The sequence below is a fragment of the Cynocephalus volans genome, chromosome 1, assembly GCF_027409185.1.
Source record: "Cynocephalus volans isolate mCynVol1 chromosome 1, mCynVol1.pri, whole genome shotgun sequence".
Classification (NCBI taxonomy): Eukaryota; Metazoa; Chordata; class Mammalia; order Dermoptera; family Cynocephalidae; genus Cynocephalus; species Cynocephalus volans.
The window spans coordinates 68101419-68125878 of NC_084460.1; the positions used below are offsets into that span (position 1 = coordinate 68101419).

Below are 24460 nucleotides of genomic sequence, written 5' to 3' on the forward strand. Positions count from 1 at the left end.
AAAGTGATGCCATAAGATCTGACTCAGAAGGTTAGAAGCCTGAAGCTTCATCACCACCTCTTTCTCCTTCCACCCATGAAGTCTTTGCTGGTTTCTCGCTCCATGCTAAGAATTGATTGCGTAGCTTCTCGGACAGGTGGAGAGCTTAGAGAAACTTCTTCTGATTGTGACTGAGACTGAACAGTTTCACAGTGTCCTTGGAGGTAGGGGAATGTCTTTTCTAAAGGTTGAATATATATACATATTCCCATCATTGAAATGTACATATGCATATTTATACAAATTACAGTTGAATGTCACTTTCTACTCTTGAGAAGGCCTTGCCCCTTGTCAAGTTCTTTCAAATACAGCATCTAATATAGTGTAATGTTCACTTACATGCTTAATAAATGTTGGATAATAACTGTGACCTAATGTACAGCTGATGTCATTTATTTGGCAGTTTTCTAAATTTGTAAACTCAAATTTCACTCATCTTATGCGTCTTCTAAATAAAACTATAAAACACAAAATGATAAACTGGAAATGGAAATATTTATCAAGGGGAGAAGGGAGAAGAAAACTAACCAATTTTGAATGCCAATGTATGCCATTTATTAATCTAATCAATGAATATTTATTAAGTATAAAATATATTTGTTTCGCATAATTTGTCTCATTTAATACTAAGTAATGACTTACCTATTTATTCAAATTCAGTTCCAGGAAACTTCTGTGATTCCATAGTAACTACTCAATCAAATTAGTTGAATGAAGGAATATTCTAATCGACTAAATTTAAATTAGTAGGATGTCATTTGAAGCTTTCTTTCAAGCAAATTAAAAATTCTTTGGATAGTGTATTTCTTGTATATTTTTAAAATAAAACATTTTTATCAACCACAGATCCAAACTGTCAACTAAAGTGGAGACAGTCCATCACGGAGTTTATGAGCTTGCTTTTCTTCATCATGTCTGAGTTCCAGGTCTGGATTATGCAATTACTAGCTGTCTTATACTAATGCATTTAACTTTAATCCTGTCAGTTTATTCAATTAGTATAATAATCATTACTCCACCCATGACTGCTGTGAGGACTGGATAAAATAATTCAAGTAGAACATTTAACACATGGCCCAATACATGTAGCACATGTATTAGAGAAGTATACATTAAGTGTTCATTATGAGTTGGGCACTGAGCATACAGTAGGTGGAGAACAAAACTAAATTCCTCACCTTCATCAGGAGACTAACAAACACATGAACATATACTATCAAGAGGAGATAAGAGCTTTCAAGAAAGGCAGAGAGAAGGTTCATAGAGTGTCTGGAAAGGGCTTGCTATGGAAGACAGGTGGTCACAGAAGGACCTTGTGTAAAATGAGATTTGATGAAAGGTGTAGGATGGATAGTCACGTGACTATCTAGGGGAAAAGTGTTCCAGATAGAAAGAACAAATGCAAGGATCCTAAGTCAGAAACTCACTCATCCTGTTCTAGGAATGTAATTAGCAACAACTTAACATTAGTTTTCAGATCATTTTATATTAATAAAATGAGAGTAGAATCAAAATACAAAAATTTATTGTTGCCAATAACTTAGCAAAACATAACAATGTGAAAAACAGATTTTCTCCCATGTAACCTTCAAGGAAAAAGGATAAACCTTCAGGAATCTTGAAACAACAACAGAAATTTGTCTAAATTCACTAAAATTAAAAAGTTTACATGTTTCTTTAAATCTCTGAAATAATAGCCTCCTGATCAAATAATTAGTACATAAAATGTAATTCTAAAATTGACACTGGACCTATAATCTGGTAGAATGAAGTCATCCTTTCAGGTGTAAGTGATCTTTTCATTACTATTTAAATGGTCATTTTCTGCATGGACAGAAAACATGCGTAGAAAAGAAAAAAAAAACATAAGTTAATAAGTTAAGGATAATTCTTAGCTAACTTGGAATCCCAAGATAATAATAACTTTATTCTGTGACCCTGGCTGGCTCCAATTAGCTTTCCCGTACCCACGGCTACAGTTGCACGTAACACTTCATTTTTCCTATGTGCCCTTTCAACTCAGAGAGCAAGTCAAAACACTAACTCCACAGGCCAGAGTATGTTAGCATTAAAGGACGTTCTCTATATAAATTCCCCTCTCTACATAAATACTCATGGAATGATATGCCAGTCTGAACATTTTACTTAAAAAAAAATAACGATATCCTCTTCGTTTTGTTTGCTTATTTTAAAAATCTACTGCCAGTTAAAGACACTTATACGGTTTTAAACAGCTCATAATGTTTTACCCTGTGAAAAATCATAATAGTTGTTTTCATATCCCTAAATGAAGTAAGCATAATTTCAAACAAAATCACTTGTATAATTACTGAGCTATGGCAACCATTCATCTGTTTGGTAACAGGAAGAAAAGGTAATGTTCCCCAGTCCTCAAAGCTAATTAGCTAATGTAAGCATTGGCTAACCACACCAGTTTCCAGATGGAAGAATCACTTCTGACTCACTGCAATTTATCAAATGCTTCCATCAGATGATATTCCTTCCGTAGAGAAGGCATGAGAAAAATTCCTCAAGAGTTAGAGACCCTTCATGAAGATGGGAACTTCGAGAATCAGCCCTTCTTTGATTCGCCGATCTGACATATTTATGCTCATAGCATGCACAGAGTCCAGACCAGAGCCATTTTATTGTATTTGAGAGATGGTGACTATAGACTGTGTGGCAGAAATAATCAATATAAGGACTCCTTTAACAGCTGAGAATCAATCAGGAAAATCCAAATCACGATGTTCACTTTTTGCATACTATTTATTATGGTAATAGCACTGAGTGGAAAATGAACTTGCAAAATTGAACTTGCTGTATAGAACCTATCGATAGCTAAATAAGCATTCTTATAGTCTTTTGGGGTAACATTTGAAACACTGAGTTTCAAGGTATCCATTTTCCCATATATTTTCATTATCTAAAGTTATCTTTTTATAGAAATATAAAACCTCCACTTTTAAAAATGATTTTTCAGCTTTTCTCGAATTGATGAATCCATTATTAGAAGCAAGAGAGAAAGTATTTAAAAGAGTCTTGGAGTTCTTAAAAGTTGCCAACCTGAGAACCTTACGGATTTTAATTGAAGAAAGTATGTTCTACCCTTAGGTATGCCAGCCAGGAAGCAGGTCCTTACTCATCACGCTCAATTCTCTTCACACCTACAAGGGTGTTGAAAGCTCTCCATAGTTACAAAGAAAACTAGGACTGTAGGCTGAGCTAGATGCTTAGAGTTGTACTGTCTGATGTGGTAGCCACTGGTCACTTGTGGCTATCGAGCACTTAAAATGTGGCTGGTCTAAGACGAGAGATGCTGTACTTATAAAATACACACTGCCTTTCTATGACATAGTATGGAAAACAAAGTAAAGTATGTCAAACATCTCATTATAGTCTTTATATTAGCTATATGTTAAAATGCTAACATTTGGGGTATTTAGAGTAAATAAAATGTTATAAAAATTAAATTCACATGTTTATTTTTTGACTTGTATTCTGGCTACTAAATGTTTTAAAATTACATATGTGGATTGTATTTTGCTTCTATTGGAGTGTGTGAATCTAGAGCTTATTCAGAGGAAGCTACTATAGAGAGGCTCAGCCTGCAGGTGCACTAACACACTCATCCATTCATCCTGGTAAGTTAAAAGATTGCTTTATTTAAAACTTCTGGCTGGTTTTCCTGACTTTCTGGAGCTATGGTGTACAGAGTAAGACCAACCGGGGGACTCGTAGGTGATAATTTGCAATGGCTTTGTTGTATGTCAAGATGGCTATGGCAAGCCACTTTCTCCAGAATTAATTTTCTAATATGTTTCTGGATAGGGTGGGCTACGAGAACTATTCTCTGAAGAGTTAGAGGAAGGATGGAAAGCAAACATACACCTCATCCTAGTCATTGAATCAAATGTTAATTTAGGTGTTCCGTGAAAAGATTTTGGAGATGTGACTGAAGTCCCTTATCAACTGACTTTAAGTTAGGAAGATTATTCTGTGTGGCCTTTACTTAATCAGTTGGAAGGCCTTCGAAGGGGCTTACACTTTCCCTAAGAGAGATACTCCTGCCTTCAGGCAACGGCTTTCACCCATACCTAGGGGTCCAGCCTGCTTACCGTCTTTCCTTCCTGACTTCCAGTCCTTCAGACTTCAGACTTGAGTAACCAGCCCTGCCAACCATATAAGCCAATTCCCTGAACTAACCCCAAACACAGATCTCCCTTTTACCGGTTTTGCTTTCTGCCTGAACACTAACTCATACACAGTGCGGTGCTTGAACACGGGGTGTTGCTGTAACAAAGCTGTGGGAACAGCTTTGAAACTTAGTGGTAAGTGGGGACTGGGAGAATTTTGAGGAGCATGATAGAGAAAAACCTTGATATCCTTAAACAGACTACTAGTAGAATCTGCATTCTAAGGATAGTGCTGGTAAGAGCTCAGAAGGACTAAGGGACATTTTACTGGAAACTGAAAAACATGGCAAAAGCTTAGCAAAGGTGGTTCCATAATCAGATGGGATGCTTTTAAGTGACAAACTAGGATATACAGCTAAGGAGATTTCACAGCCATGTATTAAAGGTGCTTACCTGATTTCTTCTTGCTACTTCTAGCAAATGTGAAAGGAGATAGATAAATCAAGGGAAGAATTGTCAAACATAAAGTCACCAGGACTGGATGATTTTGAAACTTCTCAGCCTCTCCAGGTGGCAAAAATGCTAAAGTTTGGAAATGGCTACTGAAAGTGTTGCACAGAGAACAGGCTGAGTGTGCAACGGCCAAGCTCTCGCTGAGACCTCAGAGTGCTGATAAAGACAGAAGGTGCATTTATGAAAAAGTCCTTTTAAGAAACTGAGGATTTGCCTCTCGGACATCCTCAGTCTAACTAGAGGGTCCCTAGAAAGTTTAAGAATGTTGTCTCTCAGGCATCTCAGCAGGAGTCCAAGACAGAGAAAGATTATCTCAAAAATACTTGTGGGTGTGGCTTTTGTCTGACTGAGTAAAATACATAGTGCAATACATCCTCTATAAAAACTTTTTCTTAAGAATTATTTTCTTCTACTGTAGGTCATTAATTCAGAAAGTTAAAAGCAATAAATTTCATTTTCTTTATCAGATGCCCAGTTCTGTGTATTTTTGTTATAGGCAACAGAAACCAACTAATACAAACCAAACCAAGCAAACCAAATAAAAAATAAAGACCCTGTGGATGTGGTGTTTTCTTCTAAAATATGATCAAGTAGTACATGAGAATGTATTAAAACAGGAAGTCAAAAAGACTCCTCCAATTAACTCTGAGAGTAAGTATTCGGGGGATTGAGGAGGATGGAAGAAATGTCTCCACCTTCAGCCTGGGTGTAGCAGCTATTTGCTAAAAGATACACCACAGAGTGTTTGATGTAATGTTTTAAGTTGGGGATAAGTGTTTTGAATATGAGATGAGACTTAGGACAAAGAAAGGAAGCATTATGGGTTAATAAATAAAAATTTACTCTAAAATACTGATTAAAAAGTAACAAACTTAAAGGATGCATATTTGCTATTTGTCTACTTTGGGGTCTTAAAATACTGACATGAATTTCTGGTAAATAAGAACAAGAAAACTATTAAAGAATGATTTTTTTTCTTTTTCTTTTTTATCTTTGGGGGAAACATAATACCTTTGACTTAGTCCTCGGTATAACTGGGAGCCTTGTACATCACCACCGTTTGGTGGAACATGAATTTTGGTATAGTTCTTTAAAAGCTTAACAGTCTTACTTTAGTATTAGAAAATGCACAGTCTAATGACAAAGAGCAGAAGGGCACAGCTATGCACATTTTCTTGTCTAGAGATTGGTGCTTCTCTGTGAAGGGTCTCCATTTAACAGGAAACAGCCACCTCCAGCTGTTCACACACCCACCCTGCCTTCAGGTTGCAATAGAAGATATAAAGCTGTATTCTCTACATGTAATGAGCCATGAGTGGTTACAGGAAAAGAGCATAATATAGTAAACCTGCAATAAAGTATTTTTAGCTTAGATGAAGTTAGCAATATATTTGGCAGCTAATTCATTCATGAGGATGTAAGTGATATTGTAAATCTTGTATTATGCCTTTTTATAATCAGAATGTTTGAAAATAAAAATTTATGAATCCATTTACATGAAAAGGACTGTAAGGAGGAATAAGATCTGATATATGAAAACTTTACTTTGCTTTCCTCAGTCAAACCAGCCTTTTTTTTTTTTTCTTCTTCAGAACTGCTGGTTTGCATAATACTTTTATGACCAAAATTCAAAAACAAAACCCAAAAACATAGTTTTTCTTTCAGTTTCATTAATGTTTCCATTTTTTAAAAAAGCATAGACCACACCCAAGCACCAGAGGGGCTTGCAGTTCCCACCGAACCACTGTGTGGGCTACCCACATGAGTGCATGAAGGACGCAAGCTGCTCCTGGGGACCAACGCTGCCATAGGCCCTGCCCACACCTGAGCACCAGAGGGACTTGCAGGCCCTACTGAACCATGACATGGGCAGCCAAAATGCACACACAGGACCCTTGAACTGACTGAATAGGAGCCAAGGCAGCCCTTCACACACTCAAATGCATTGATACGGGAAGAGTTACCAGCAGATCCTACAAACAGAGGAAGAAGTCTTACCCTTCATAACACACTCCAGAGTAACAGAATTGAGTGTTCTATCAGATCACCAAACATCAGTGTAAAAATACTAGAACTACAAATAAACAAGAAGATACGACACCACCAAAGGAATATGGTAATTCTCAAGTACCAAATCCCATAGAGCAAGAAGCCCTTGAGATGTCTGAAAAGGGATTTCAAGCACTGATTTGAAGAAAACTCTAAGAAATAAGAGAAGAATCAACTAGAGAACACAAAGAAACAAGAAAATATGTCCAGGATATGAAGGAGGAAATTTACAAAGATTGATGACTTAAAAAAGAATGTTAACAGAACTCCTAGAAATGAAGGATTCTCTCAATGAAATAAAAATCAGAACAGAAAGCTTGAACAGCAGGCTAGAGCAGGCAGAAGAAAGAATCTTAGAACTTGAAGATGGACTTTTTGAAATAACCCAGGCAGACAAGAGAAAGAAAAAAATAATTTTTAAAAAAATGAAAACAATTTAAGAGAGCTAGCAGACAACCTCAAGCACACAAACATTCAAATCATGGGTATTCCAAAAGGGGAGGAAAAAGGAAAAGTCATTGAAAACCTATTCAAGGAAGTAATAAAAGAAAACTTCCCAGGTATAGGGAAGGATACAGACCTTCAGATCCAGGAAGCCCAAAGATGCCCATACAGATTCAATCCTAAAAGATACTCACCATGTGATAGTCAAACTGACAAAACTCAAAGACAAAGGACAACTAAAAGCATCAAGAGAAAAGCACCAAGTCACGTATAAGGGAGCCCCCATCAGACTAACAGCAGACTTCTCAACTGAAACAACATAAGCCAGAAGAAAATGGGATGATATATTCAAAATATTAAAAGAAAAAAACCCTGCCAGCCAAGAATACTATACCCAGCATGGTTATCCTTAGAATTGAGGGAGAAATAGTGTATTTCCCTGACCAGAAAAAAAAATTATGGGAGTTCGCTACCACATGACCAGCCCTGCAAGAAATACTCAAAGGAGTCCTGCATCCTGAATCTGAAAAATGATATTCAATATCATGGATTCACAAGGAAGAGAAAAAACCACCATTAAAATCAAAATGCCAAAGAGAATGAGAAAGAAGCTAAATCATGGCACCTCAAAAATTGGACTAACATTGAAGATGAAAAATAAAAGGGGAAGAAAGGGACAAATGATGTTTCAAACATCTAAACAAGAAGCAGTATGATGACAGGAGTAAACAAGACTTATCAATAACAACCCTACATGGATTAAACTCCCCATTCAAAAGGCACAGACTGACCGATGGATTAAAAAGCTGGACCCAACTATATGCTGTCTTCAAGAGACTTACCTCACCTACAAAGACAAACACAGACTAACAGTGAAGGGATGTCAAAAGATGTGCCACGCAAATGGATCTAGCCAGTTAGAGGACGTAACAATCATAAATATGTATGTACCCAATGGTGGAGCACATAGATATGTAAATCAAACACTCTTAGACCTAAAAAAAGAGAGACCCAAATACAGTAATGGTGCATGACCTGAACACCCCTATCTCACCATTAGACAGATCTTTCAGCAAAAAATAAACAAAGAAACATAGGATTTGAACTATACCTTAGACCATCTAGAGAATGTACATTCTTCTCATCAGCACATGGAACATTCCCCAGGATAGACCACATACTATGTCACAGATCAAGTCTTAGCAAATTTAAAAAAATTGAAATCATCCCAAGTATCTTTTTAGACCACAGTGGATTAAAACTGGAAATCAATAACAAGCAAAATTCTGGAAACTATTCTAGTGTACAGAAACTGAACAACAGACTCCTGAATGACCTATGGGTCCAAGAAGAAAGTAACAGGAAATAAAAAAATTTCTTGAAACTAATGAAAATAAAGATACAACAGCAATCCAATCCCAAAAGTAGGAGATGGAAAGAAATAATCAAGATCAGGGCAGAATTAAATTAAATAGAGACCCCAAAAAACAGTACAAAAGATCAATGAAACAAAAAGTTGGTTTTTTTGAGAAGATAAATAAAATAGACAAACCATTAGCTAGGTTAACAAAAAACAGAAGAGAGAAGATCCAAATAACACAAATCAGAAATGAAAAGGGAGACATTATAAACAATACCACTGAACTATGAGGAATCATTAGAGATTATTATAAACAACTATACACCAACAAACATGAAAACCTGGAGGAAATGGATAAATTCTGGACACATACAAACTACCAAGACTAAACCAAGAAGAAACAGAAAGCCAGAACAGACCAATAACAAGCAATGAGATTGAAGCAGTAATTAGAAATCTTCCAACAAAGAAAAGTCCAGGACCAGATAGCTTTACAGCTGAATTCTGTCAAATCTTTAAAGAAGAATTAATATCGAATATCTTCAAACTTTTCCAAAAATTTGAAACAGAAGCCATTCTTCCAAACTCATTCTATGAGGTCAGCATCACCCTGATACCAAAACCAGATAAAGATACAACAAAAAAAGAAAACTACAGGCCAATAGCCTTGATGAACATAGATACAAAAATCCTCAACAAAATACTAGCAATCAGATTACAGCAACACATCAAAAAAATTATACACTATGATAACATGGGATTCATCCCAGGGATGCAAGGTTGCCTCAGCATATGCAAGTCAATAAACGTGATGCACCACATCAGCCAGACCAGAGACAAAAATCATATGATTGTCTCAATTGATGCAGAAAAGGCATTTGACAAACTTCAACATCTTTTCATGATAAAGACTCCCAGCAAATTAGGTATAGAAGGAAATTACCTCAATGCAGTAAAAGCAATTTATGACAGACCAATTTCCAATTCCATCCTGAATGGGGAAAAGGTGAAAGCTTTTCCCTTAAGAACAGGAACAAGACAAGGATGCCCACTCTCACCACTCCTATTTAACATAGAATTGGAAATATTAACCAGAGCAATCAGGCAAGAGAAAGAAATAATGGGCATTAAGATTGGAGAGGATGAGATCAAACTGCCCATTTTTGCTAATGACATGATCTTACATATAGAAATATCTATAGACTCCACCAAAAAACTTGTACAGCTGATTAACAATTGCAGTAATGTTGAAGGATACAAAATCAATACCACAAAATCAATACTGTTTTTATACTCCAATAACAAACTAGCAGCAAATGAAATAAAAATAACAAGCCCATTTACAATAGTTGCAAAAAATAAAATAAAATATCTATGAATCAGTTTATCCAAGGAGGTGAAAGATCTCTTCAATAAAAACCACAAAACACTGCTGGAAGAAATTAAACAGGACACAAAATGGTGGAAAGACATACTGTGTTCTTGGATTGGAAGAATTAACATTATGAAAATGTCCATTCTATCCAAAGCAATCTACAGATTCAATGCAATCCGCATGAAAATACCAATGACATTCTTCACAGAAATGGAAAAATCAATCTAAACATTCATATGGAACAACAAAAGACCACAAATAGCCAAAGTCATCCTGAGCAAAAAATAAATAAAGCCAGAGGCATAACTCAACCAAACTTCAAATTATATTACAAGGCTATTGTAACCAAAAAGCATGGTACTGGCATAAAAACAGACACTAGGATCAATGGAACAGAATAGAAAATCCAGACATCAATCCATGTACTTACAGCCAACTGATATTCGACAAAGCAACTAGAACATACATTGGGGAAAAGACTGCCTCTTCAATAAATGGTGCTGGGAAAATGGGACCTCCATATGCAGAAAAATGATACTGGACCTGCACCTCTCACCATATATCAAAATCAATACAAAATGGATTAAAAAATTAAATAGATGACCTGAAACTGTAAAATTACCAAAGGAAAATATAGGAGAAACACTCCAGGAAGTAGGACTGCGCAAAGATTTTACGAATAAGACCCCAAAAGCACAAGGAACAAAAGAAAAAATAAATGAATGAGATTATATAAAACAAAAAATCTTCTTAACAGCAAAGGAAACAAGCAACACAGTGGAAAGACAACCTATAGAATGAGAGAAAATATTTGCAAACTATACATCTGACAAGGAATTATACAGTAAAAAAAGAAATAATCCAAATAAAAAATGAGCCAAGGAGATGAATAGAGATTTTTCAAAGGAAGACGTACAAATGTCCAACAGGTACATGAAAAAAGTTCAGCATCACTAGTCATCAGAGAAATGCAAATCAAAAGCACATGGAAATATCATCTCACCCCAGTTAGACACCATTATTAAAAAGGCTGAGAATAACAAATGCTGGCGAGGATGTGGAGAAAGAGGAACTCTTCTACACTGTTGGTGGGACTGTAAATGAGCACAGCCATTATGGAAAACAGTATGGCGCTTTCTCAAACAACTACAGATAGAACTATCATATGACCCAGCAATCCCACTACTGGGTATACACCCAAAGGAATGGAGATCATTATGTTAAAGGGATACCTGCACTCCCATGTTCATGACAGCTCTATTCACAATAGCCAAAATATGGAACCATCCTGAGTGTCCAACCATCAATGGACAACTGGATAAGGAAAATGTGGTGTATATACACAATGGAATACTAATCAGCTATGAAAAAGAATGAAATTCTCCCATTGTAACAACATGGAGAAAATTATGTCAAGTGAAATAAGTCAGACAAAGAAAGAGAAATACTACATGTTCTCACTCATAACTGGCTGCTAGGAAAGAAGTAAGGGGGTGGGGGAAAGAAGGAAGGAATGAAAGAAAGAGAAAGAAAAGACTACAACAATACTGAACTTTCAGAAGGAGAGAACAAACCTAAGGACACCAGAGATTGGGGGAGGAGGGAGGTGGTTTGAGAAATGATAGGTCGGGCAAAGGGCATAAAGAAATATAATTTGTAAGAGTGAATATGCTAATAATAATTAAAAAATTTAAAAGCATAAGTTTTCTGCTGGTTTCATGTGTTTTCTATAATTTTGGTAGAATTGTTCATATACTTCATATGCGACAAATAAATACTTTGCCCTTACTAACTTCATACGTTTCCTTTGAAGATGCTGCTGCTGATGCATATTTTTCTCAGTTCATTCTGTCAGAGATTAGTTTAAAATAATTTATTAATAAAATGATAATTTAGGATCATACTAACAAACTTCCTTTCTCACTCATGTAATAAAAGCCCCAAAATTCGTCCTCACTGAAATTGAAAGGTGAGAAGTTTTAGATTTGCAGGGGTGAACACAAAACTTTCCAAAAGCTCTGGTTATGTAATACATATTCATACATATGCCACTGTGTGTATATGCAATATCAATTTATATTGTGTGTGTGTGTGTGTGTGTGTGTGTGTGAGTCTGAATTATTAGATTTACTCATATCTTTACTGAAATGTAAAAAACCACAAATATCTGTGGAAATGTTTGCCTCCTAACAAATTTCAAGGAAATATTTCTGTTTTAAAACCCACATCACTATGAAAACATACATCATTACCAAGTTCTGTTCTATCTATAGAAAGTGCTTTACACTTAAATCTCACTGTGTATTTTGAAAAACACGCCAAACCTGAAGAAAGAGAGAATTCCGGACATACCCCACCGCAGGCGCCTTACCTCGGCAGAACGGCCGGTGGTCACTCCAAGCAGCAAGTGTCTCTGTGACTCTCTGACAGGTGATGCTCTTGGCTCCCTGGAGCACATAATTGTCCTCACAGGAGAACTGTACGTTTGCACCAACCCTAAACATTTACAAAACAAAAAATGACCCAAATTATTCATAGAAGACTTATCTTAAAAAGCCCAATAAAATGTCTGCTACAATGTTGTGTACTTAAAACAGCGTGAACATTAAGCAACCTATTAATAATTATTCACAGAAGCAATCCTGTGATTTAGCAAAAGTTAGAAAATCAAAAGACCTGGGTTCAGATTTCTGTTTTTCCACCTTCATAGTTAAACAAAGATATGAATCTTAACTTGTCACCTCTATAATAGAGCAAATAGCAGAGGTGACCTGACCAACTCTTTTGGCTTAAGTGAGAAAATGTATGTAAAGGAATTTTGTACCCTGAAAACAAAACAAAGTTGGATGTCATCCCATGTGAATAAATAATCTTACAAAAACAAGGTTTGAAAAAGTCCAGATTAAGAAAACGTTTCAGTAAAGAATCTGTTACTATGTATCACAAACATTGATTATATCCCAAAGAAGGCCAGTGATATTATATTTCAGAAATACATCTTATGAGAAAAGAATCATTTGTTTAGAAAAAAGCAGTCCATCCAGCCTAGAGTTAGATGAAAAATTGCTTTGGCTCCAGAGTTGCATCTGCAAACATGAAGCTTTAGTGTTGTAAACATTAACAAAGCGTTTTACAGAATAACAATTGGACAGGTGCATAGGAAGTGTGAGAAGCATACATCAGGTTCCAACACATCCAATTACTTCTGCTAAGCCTGGTGTCTGGTCCTGAGCTGAGCGTAGTATTATTTTACTATCTGACGAGCCTATCTTTACAAGAGGAAATTCTGCTCGTGTTTTTCATTTGACAAACAGCAGTGCTGATGTTGAGAAAATAGGACTGAGGGAGGTAAGTGTTTGAAGGAAAAGATGCATAGTCCATGTGGATGGATGAAGTAAAAATAGAGAAAAGGATAGGGGAAAAATAAACAGATGCTTTTATTTTCTTCTTCTCGAAAAAAAAAAAATCCTCATCTACAATTTTGGAGAGAATATCACTCAAGAACCATTACCCATTACATCAGCATCTCTTACAATGTCCTCAATGTAACACTCACTGTAATGATCACAGATGTCTGCAAAAATCATCAAGTCAGGGTCAAATCAATTTGGAAAATTCTGGCTTAAACTAAATTAAACATCTTTCTTTTCTAAAAGGACTTCTCAACTCTATCAAATTTAATACGCAAAAATTTATTTTGCCTATTTAAGAGAATATACAGTATGCAGAACTTTCCAGGTTTATCTGGTTAGGAAAGCCCCTTACACCAAGTATCCAGGGCAAATAGTGTTCTATGGAACTAATTTTGAAATAAACAAAATGATAACATTAGTAACAGGTTAGGGAGAATTAGAATTTGAGAGTATGTCAACATTTTTTATGATCCTCTTAAACTGAGGTACTAATATCTAATACAATATTCCAGGGGTGGTCAAACAGAATGGAAGGAAAGTGGAATTATTGTTTCTACTAAGCAATTCCTATAAGAGGGTACTTCAAAAAGATCATGGAAAAATAGAATCAAAAGATAATACAAATCTTTCCATGAACTTTTTGAAGTACCCTTGTATAATTTGTCTAATCCAACCAAGGCAATTTCTTCTTTCTTTCAACTACAGAAGCATATTATTTATCACTTATAGGTTGTGCTCTGCTTTGAGAAAACCTCTATTTTGTTCATATGTGATTTTCCATATATAAAGTTAATATTCCTTTAGGTATTCTTTTTAAATTGTATTCTTCTTTTGAGAAAAACAATAAATCACCTTAAACCTCAAAAGCACAGGCAAGAAAAGCAAAAACAAACAAATGATATTGCATCTAAATAAAAATCTTATGTGCAATAAAGTAAACAAACAACTGAGTGAAGAGACAGCCTACGGAATGGGAGCACTGGAGGGAGCAGGACTAGAGCCATGTTGGAACCTAAAACTGCCCGGGTTTTTTTTTTTTTTTTTTTTTGTGACCCGCACTCAGCCAGTGAGTGCACTGGTCAGTTTTATATAGGATCCGAACCTGCGGCGGGAGCGTCGCCGCGCTGCCAGCGCGGCACTCTACCAAGTGCGCCACGGGCTCGGCCCGTTAGCATGAATTTCTGAGGTCCCTTTTCCCCAAGGTTATTTGATATTTTGGACCTTGGTTATGGGGCAATGTGACATTATGTACAGGAATGTAAAGTCATTTTCCAGCCAGCCTGAAGCTGCAGACTTGCAGTACTAGGTAGACCCTGAATAGGGTCAGAAGCAGAAACCAGACAGTCTTGGCGAGACTTTGCACCTGAGACCTTACACGAAGCCCTCGCTGCTCAAGTCCCCCTCCCTCCTGCCCCACATTCCATTCAATCTTTGAAAACCCCTCAGTAAGGCTGATTCTTTGAGATGGCTTTAGTCTTGTCATTCTCCTTCAGGTTTGCTGGAGAGATGGGTTAACCTAACATCTCTCCTCAGGTGATGGGTATTCCTGAATAAAAGCTGACTTACATTTTCACCAACATTTGACTTTTGTTTGTTTTTTGTCTGGGGGCAGGCCTCAGCCAGGAAATGACTGTTCTCTGTAATAGGAGGAAATATTTGTGAACCTTACATGTGATAAGGGGTTAATATCCAAAATGTGTGAGGAACTCAAACAATTCAATAGCAAGAAAAGTAACCCATTTAAAAAAATCTGCAAAGGACCTGAATAAACATTTCTCAAAAGCAGACATAAAAATGCCCATCAGCTACATGAAAAGACGTTCAGCATCACCAGTCATTAGAGAAATGCAAATTAAAACCACAATGAGATATCCATCTCACACCTGTTATGATGGCTATCATCAACGAAACAAAAAGTAACAAGTGATGGTTGGAATGTGGAGGAAAGGGAACCTTTGTACACTGTTGGTGAGAATGTAAATTAGTACAGCTACTATGGGAAGCAACTTGGAGGTTCCTCAAAAGATTAAAAATAGAATTACCATATGATCCAGCAATTTCGCTTCTGGATATATATTGAAAGAAATAAAATCAGTATGTTGAAGAGATATCTGCACTCCTGTGTTCATTGTAGCATTACTCATGATAGCCAAGACATAAAATCAACCTAAGTGTTTACCAAGGGATAAATGGATAAAGAAAACGTGGTATATATACATAATGGAATACTGTTCAGCCTTTGGAAGGAAGGAAATCCTGTCATTTGCGACAGCTTGGATGAACCTTGAGGACATTGTGCTAAGTGAAATAAGCCAGGCTCAGAAAGACAAATACTGTATGATCTCACCTATATGTAGAATCTGAAAAACAGAGTTCATGGAAGCAGAGAGTAGAATGGTGGTTACCAGTGGCTGGAGGAGGAAGAGGGAGGGATTGGGGAAATGTTGGTCAGAGGACATAAAATTTCAGTTGGGAGGAATAAGTTCAGGAGATCTATATTGCAATATAGTGACTCTAATTAACAACAATGTATTGTACATTTGAAAATTCCTGAGAGAAATCTTAAATGTTCTCACCACTAAAAAATCCTAAGTATGTGAGGTAATGGATATGCTAATTAGCTTGATTTAGCCACTACACAATGTACACATATATAAAACCATCATGCTGTGCTCCATAAATATACACAGTTTTATTTGTCAATAAAAAAAGAAACTTAATAATGTTACTACTCTGATTAATTGATCTCATTTCTGGCAGGAGAATATATGTTTATCATCCAAAATATGGCATAATTATGGCCAGTGATATTCTTTGGGAACTGTAAAAGTACCCAACAATAGGACCATGCTTGACTAAATTATTTCAGATGTATTTGAAAGAAACAACGGCACCACATACAAGATATGTGGCAATATAGAAAAAGTGTGATATGTAATTTAAGTGTGACACAAAACAATGATCTGTACCTCCATATCTACATCTACTTATCAGGAAAAATAGGTACAAAACTAATTTTTGAGTGGGAATATTATCATAAGTACACTTTTGTTTCTATAGCCCAATAGTTGTTTTGCTTCTTTATAATTTAAATTTTAAAAAAATAACTTTTAAGATGTTACTATTTACTACTTCTTTGTTCTCTCTCGTTGAGGTAGTCATAGGTCTCCTGACACCTGACATTGTTCTTACTCTCCTCAGGTCCCCACCAGACAAGGATTAAAGAGGCCAGCACAGAGTGGAGGATTCCTCTGAGGCTCCCCAGTCACTGCCTGGTGTCACGATCTAGTCCAGAAATCTATACTTGGGTGCTATGAACAATCATCTTCAGTACCTTTAGAGTAATGTACGAATAATATAGAACTCATTTCTTAATTACTGCGATGGGACCTTTTCAAAAGTGGCCGGAAATAGCCATCAATAAAATATTGAACCTTCTCTAATTTCTAAGCATTAAAATTATTAAAAAGAGCAACCTCTTTGTTTGATCACAGGGAAGAAAATGGAGCCACCACGTGGTAAACTCATCCCAGCAGCAAAACTAAGGAGTGTCTTTTTGCACTGTAATAAATCAAGTTGAGGTTGAAACTGAATGTAACCCAATTTCTAATTTATTAATTTAGGCTTTTCTTTTGTTTTATGTAGCACACGAATCAGTTACATTTAAAATCCATGTGTGCTTTCAACTTCAAATACATAATAAACTAAGGTTTGTTGATTTTGGTTTACTGTGTTTGAAGTAATATGTATTAGATACAACGCTAGATCATTTAATTTGGCTCTCTGGAAAGTACTGTCAGAAAAAAATTCTCAAAAAGATAGCTATTAGTACCTTTCCTTTGGCAAGCAAATTTAGAACACCTTAGATCAATTATGTTGTACAATTTAGACAGTTATTAATAGTTGGAAACTGTAAAAAATAACAGAAAGCTGATTTTGTACAAGATTAAGATATATCATGTATTATTAATAAGTACCCAAATGACGAAATTTAAGTAAAACAGTTAAAGCAGCATAATTTTGTCTTTTAAATAGAAAACATAGGAAAAAATACATTTTCCACTTCTGCAAAGCTCGTCACTCAACTTTTGATTTCTAAAGACATTTCATTCATCACCAACTAGTTAACTTTACCCACCATGGTCTGAAGAGTCTTTCTAGGTGAATGAACTATTCCTACATATGGCTTTCTTAACACTGTTACTGTAACTATTTCTAAAAAAATGTGACGTGACTTAAAGATTAAACTAGAGAGTCCACAATAAGATCTGAGTAAATTTAGCTGTGATATCTGTCCATTATTTGCCAGAGCTTACACTAATCTACCTGACTAGCTATACAGAGCTTTCCCACCTCTTTTCTCGATCCACACTGGTTGTCATTGACTGAATCCGCAGAAGCAACCAATTTTCCCATTTTGAGTTTTCTAAATGGATAGATGGACTGATAGAGAAGATGATTAATAGACAGATAGATAGATAATGTGCCTCTTTGTATTAAAAAATTTTACTTTTAAAAGTACACACAGATATTCCCAAATACAAAAGGAATAGATATTATTTTTAGGCACCAAAGGTGGGCACCTAAACGTTTTGCATCTCCAGCAAACAAGGAGAAATCCATTAGATTGGACTGTTTTCAGTCTCAGCAGAAAACAAAACAAAACAAAAAACATAAACAAAACTTTTCTTTAGCAGTAAGGTCAAGCCAGGATTTGCCATATATGTCTTTGTAAAAAGGACATAGATGATATGGGGAAATATTATCTGCAACCACATTTTTCCATGGATTTAGAAATTTTGCTTAACTAAAGCTATTTTCTTTAAGGGAAAAAGGGCTTCATGGCAATGACATGTGAATTGTTGAAGGGTGTGTATGCATGTGTGTACACAACAGTATGCACAACTGTGACTTTTTCCCCTGTATTTTATTTATCCCCTAAGGACCTTTGCACTGGTGTAGCACAAGCAAAAATTACAGGCTTCTGAATCCAAATGTGTAGTCCTGGTGTAAGTCACAAATTACATGCAAAGGAGATGTGATGGTGCATTTTTTCCCATTCCCTACTCCCCGTGGTAAGAAATAAAAACAAAACAAAGCAAGCAGAACTCTGAGCTGGAGCACAGGGAAGGAGGGCAGCAAGCCGAGGTGGGAAAGGCAGTGGCAGGGAGGCTTGGAATCCTGTGCCTTGTTTTCCCAGCCACACCTTGACCAAGAACCAAGCTGGGGGAGGGGTAGAACAAGACAGCTGTCCCCTAGCACTGTGCTTGGCTGTCCACAGGTAAAACAGGACTCATTCTTATTCCACAGTTGTGACTTCATGCAAAAGTCCCTGTGTCTATGGGACAGCCCTTACAGGGTGGACTTGGTGGCATAGGGAGCCCACGGCTGAGATGGTGAAGTCCCCAAGGTGCCGGAAGATATCATCCAGTTAGGAGGATGATGTACATAAGGTGAGAGGCACAGGGAAGTTTCTGATGGCATCAAAGGGGCACAGACAGGCAGGGAATAGATGCCACCATCACCGAAATTGTAAAGAGAGGGAGAAAGGAAGTCAATAAATGATTGCAAACTTCACTGACAGAAATTCCTTATTTTAACTATTTTAAGGGTGAATAAATAAAATTTTCTGACTCAAAGTGAGGATCTTGAAAAATAAATTAATTACCAGCACAGTACAAATAAAACTGCATTTTGCACATCTGAATTAATGGGCCTGTAATTCAACTTCATATACTCATTTTACCCCACTTTGCAAGTAATATTGCAACACTTAGCATACCTAGTTCTCTCTCCTACATTTGCTATCTCTATTTCTCCCTATCTCCCTCTTTTCCTTTCTCTTCCTTTTCTCTTTTTCTCTCTCCTTCTCTTCCTCCTTCTTAGTTTTTCATCATTAAAAAAATCGTTTTCTTCCCATAAGTAGAATTAGTTTTACAGGTAGTTTCTGGAAGAAAGCACTAAACACTACATTAGAAAAAAGTTGAAGGTATTTTTCTAACTTTGGAAAAAGAGAAGTGACATTTGATCCAAGAAAAGAAACTGTCAGGAACATTTTCAATATTCTACATTTAGATTCAAGATCTAATCCTATGCATAAAACATCCCCAGTGCCTTACACAGTGCCTGGCACATCGCAGGCACTCAATAAATACATGTTGAATGAATGAAAAAAGGAAAATCATGTTCCTGCAGCTATAGATGCCAATCTGTTGGTAACATAGGGCCAAGTCATAATGATAGCAACAAAATGCATGTACTCATCCCCTCCTCTGCTGGCCTTGGTTGTGCTCTACCCACATTGGTTCAGCAATTGTTTATGGCTGGACTTTCAACCCTGCGACACTATAAAAGCTATAAGAGTGTCTTGAATAGCTACTGGGGATATCAGATACTTCATCAAACAGCTATTGGTCAACGTGTAAAATACATATAAATTGCTATGGGAGTATTGTAGGAAAACAACTGATTTTGTCTTTAGTAAAAAGATAAGAAAAAGTTACTGCCAGAAACAAATTTGAGTTGGGCCTGAGAAGATCCATATAATTTATTTCTTTATTTATTTTTCCAAAATTAGTATGTGTGTACTAGATCAAAAACCCTGCTGGCATCAGAACTGGTGGTCTGCTCCAGGACTTGCAAGCAACCCGATTTGCACAGAGCAGGTTTCCAAGGGCTGTTCCACAAGCCACAGACCAGTCCATCCGTGCCTTGTGCCCCAAAGTTCTGCAGCCCTGCTCTTCCCTCAGACATAGCGGCTTTGCTTTTCATCATCTTTCTCCACACCACCTCCTTTCTCTCACTTTGAGACTCATAACTTATTTCATCACTGTCCTATTGCTGGCTTCATTTGAGAAATATTAACATAATGCACAGAATTATGAAGGGCTGGGAGGCTGGGAAATGGGACCACATGGGGAAGGCATCGCCATCTGAGAGAGTGTGTTGTGTTCATTCACCTTGAAATATCTCACAGACCCTAGGACAATGGATTAAAGCTTCTGATACTGTGCAATAAATATCTGTGGAATAAATAAACAGGATAGACCAGGAGACAAAAGCAAGAATTCAGAACATCTCCTAAATGTACAAGGAGCCACAAACTGGAAGGCTTAGAAAGCAAAACCCCAACAGAGCCTAAGGGTGAAATCCCACCTCAAAGTCCATGTGACAAGTGTATCTTGGTACCATTCTTCTCTACTTCAGAATGAGTTACTTTAGATAACCTCACAGATTCTCCTGTAAGGGAGTCCTTACACCACTCAGAAAGGAATGGAATACTTCACTGGATGGTCTCCATTAACTAAAGGTGGAGACTACGAAAGTTACAAAGACAATTTGCAAGCAAACACACTACAGAGACATTGTCAGACGGTGAGACTTGCTCAGTATTCCAGAAAATGCCATTATCACAGAGATAAATGTGTGGCTGCGGTAGGTATTGAAATGCCTTTTATTACCCTTTTGATTTTCACATATAATGTGCCATTTCTGGGTCATTTTTTCTTTTTATAGTGACAATTTCTAGACTCTTCTCTTCAAGTCTTAAGGCAATTTAGCACTGCTAAAAATGCTTGAGAGAGTAGATGGATCTCTCCAGCCTAAGGAAAGAAAGGAAACTAATATTTTATGTGATTTTAAGATACTGTGTATTAACAATAGCACAGCAAAGATCCCTAGCGGTGATCGAAATGTATATTCTCCAAGGGTGTAAGCCACACGGAATGCATGTGAAAAGGGCTTCATGTGACCAGCTCTCAAAAGCAAGGCATTCAGAAAGACGTGTGAATTTTCCTGTGAGGGAATTTAATTTAAATCTTCCAAGTATGTTATAAGCTCATGGGTACCTGCTATCTACCGAACAGGTAGAGAGTGAAATCGTCATGTTCACCACCCCCCTGTGCATGTAGAGGCAGAAGCCGTTTCCACGCTACTGTAAATACCACACTTCAGGAAGGAGCAGGCAGGGAAAGGGGTTTGCATGCAGCATAAACATGTGGAACTAGGGCTTGGGAAGGAGCTGTCCCTGCAAGCTTCTCTCATCTTGTCTTCATGGGGTCAGAGGCAGAGCCCCCTGGCCTCCTTCCTGACAATCATCCGGTGCCCTGAGGACAGTGGCTTCCATGCCTTTTCTCCATGTGGAATTAGAAAGCCAAAGGACCCTTCAAACTTTTGGCCATGAGATATTTCACCAACTGCTCTCTTATCTCTGCGGCTGGAGCAAGAACACACAGCAACATAGCAGTAGCGTGTCAGAGGTGGAGGGACGGGAAGAAAGAAGGGAACAGAGTCCTGGTAGTCTGTGCCACACTCTAGAGCTCATGCCTCAGTCGTGTGTGTGTAGGACAAACGAGGAACAAAGACTGATTTGTTTTATGAAGAGACCCACCCAGTGGCAGGGAGTTAACCAGGTATGCAGAAGCACGGAAGGCAGCAAATATTATGAACCCCTCGCGTTATGGCAGGCATTCTGTGTGAGGCCCCTCCCGCCCCCCAGGAAGTCAGCAACATGGGGGCTTGATCCCCATTTTGCAGATGAGAATGACAAGACACAGAGGGTTCCTTGCTCAAGATCCTATGATGCATGGAATCAAACTGTCTTTTTCTACCCTCAAACTTATCACTTACATCTGCAATTGATCAGTAAACAATCCTAAATACACAGACACTGTTCAGCAAATATTTTCTCCTGGGCTTATATCTACGCTGTGCAATACCTTCAATATGCTGGTTTGTCCTTCACTCCTTGCTACTTATAACTGACTGCCCATCACAGTATCCAGGCTTAACAAGCACAGCCCAAGACAGGTTTAACAATAACAATAACAGAGCCAGGCAGTTGGGCAGGAGAACAAAACACTCGCATCTATACACACACACATGCACAGCAGTCATAAAATATGACATCAGAAGTAAATTTAGAAGTCGTAAAGGACATGAGCATATCTGCTCCTGCATGGAAGTCAGCACACAGCAAGTGCTCAGAAAGCAGCATGTACCGGGCTCAGCTTACATGTCCCCGCCAGCAACTCCAGCCCTACCCTCTCTTCTCCCTTGCCTTCTCTCTGTAATGGCTCATTCTGTCCCTGTGGCCATGAATACTGATCGCAGGTGCTGCTGCCAACCACAACCAGGAGCCAGAAAAGAGCCACTTCCCCCAAGCACTGGCTGGATTGAGTTTGTTGAGGCTCTGGATTATGTAGCAGCTACCTGGAAAGGTGATATCTGTGACCTGGAAATGTGGGGGAAAGCCAATGCCATGACAATGGGACACAGGCTGGAAGTGGGCCGATGAAAAACACCCAGGCACTGCTTACTATCTTGAGTGTATGCACGTGGGGGTGGTTATTGTATTAAGGTGTGCAATATGATGTTCGGATATACACATGCATAGTGGAATTATACTATAACCAAACATATTAACATGTCCATCTCCCCATATAGTTACCCTTTTGGTTTTTTGGTGTGGAGAGAGCACCTACTATCTGCTCTCTGAGCAAATTTCTAGTACACAATGCTGTGCTACTGACTATAGTCCTTATGCCAAACATTAGATCCCTAGACTTGCTCATCCTCCATAATTGCAACTCTGTACCTTTGACCTACATCTCCCCAGGAGATGTGTGGAGAGGCGAATGGAAAGTTATTGCTTTATAGGCACAGGGTTTTAATTTTTCAAGATGGAAAGAATTCTGGAGACAGTGATGATGGTTGTTGTAAAACCATGTGAATGTATGTAATGCCACTGCACTGTACACTTAAAATGGTTAAGATGATACATTTTATGTTATATGTATTTTACCGCAATTAAATATTTATTTATTTATTTATTTTATTTTTTTTTTTAATTTTATTTTGTCGATATACATTGTAGCTGATTAATGCTCCCCATCACCAAAACCTCCCTCCCTTCTCCCTCCCCCCCTCCCCCCCAACCATGTCCTTTCTGTTTGTTTGTTGTATCGACTTCAAATAATTGTGGTTGTTATATCTTCTTCCCCCCCCCCCCCGGTTTGTGTGTGTATGTGTGTATGTGTGTGTGTGAATTTATATATTAATTTTTAGCTCCCACCAATAAGTGAGAACATGTGGTATTTCTCTTTCTGTGCCTGACTTGTTTCACTTAATATAATTCTCTCGAGGTCCATCCATGTTGTTGCAAATGGCAGTATTTCATTCGTTTTTATAGCTGAGTAGTATTCCATTGTGTAGATGTACCACATTTTCCGTATCCACTCATCTGATGATGGGCATTTGGGCTGGTTCCAACTCTTGGCTATTGTAAAGAGTGCTGCGATGAACATTGGGGAACAGGTATACCTTCGACTTGATGATTTCCATTCCTCTGGGTATATTCCCAACAGTGGGATAGCTGGGTCGTATGGTAGATCTAATTGCAATTGTTTAAGGAACCTCCATACCATTTTCCATAGAGGCTGCACCATTTTGCAGTCCCACCAACAATGGATGAGAGTTCCTTTTTCTCCGCAGCCTCGCCAGCATTTATCGTTCATAGTCTTTTGGATTTTAGCCATCCTAACTGGGGTTAGATGGTATCTCAGTGTGGTTTTGATTTGCATTTCCCGGATGCTGAGTGATGTTGAGCATTTTTTCATATGTCTGTTGGCCATTTGGATATCTTCCTTAGAGAAATGCCTACTTAGCTCTTTTGCCCATTTTTTAATTGGGTTGCTTGTTTTCTTCTTGTAAAGTTGTTTGAGTTCCTTATATATTCTGGATATTAATCCTTTGTCAGATGTATATTTTGCAAATATTTTCTCCCACTCTGTTGGTTGTCTTTTAACTCTTTTAATTGTTTCTTTTGCTGTGCAGAAGCTTTTTAGTTTGATATAATCCCATTTGTTTATTTTTCCTTTGGTTGCCCGTGCTTTTGGGGTCGTATTCATGAAGTCTGTGCCCAGTCCTATTTCCTGAAGTGTTTCCCCTATGTTTTCTTTAAGAAGTTTTATTGTCTCAGGGTGTATATTTAAATCCTTAATCCATTTTGAGTTGATTTTAGTATATGGTGAGAGGTATGGATCTAGTTTCATTCTCCTGCATAACGATATCCAGTTATCCCAGCACCATTTGCTGAAGAGGCAGTCCCTTCCCCAATGAATAGGCTTGGTGC

The 24460-nt window shown here is 37.5% G+C and overlaps 1 protein-coding gene across 1 annotated transcript in view; it reads right to left on the bottom strand.

Moving 5' to 3' along the window:
- The window catches only part of CSMD1 (CUB and Sushi multiple domains 1), a 1614989-nt gene that overhangs the window by 590600 nt on the left and 999929 nt on the right, over nucleotides 1-24460 (bottom strand). The window contains exon 9 of the mRNA XM_063099815.1: nucleotides 12288-12412. Coding sequence (XP_062955885.1) covers nucleotides 12288-12412 — 125 coding nt within the window. The remainder of the gene's footprint in view (nucleotides 1-12287; nucleotides 12413-24460) is intronic.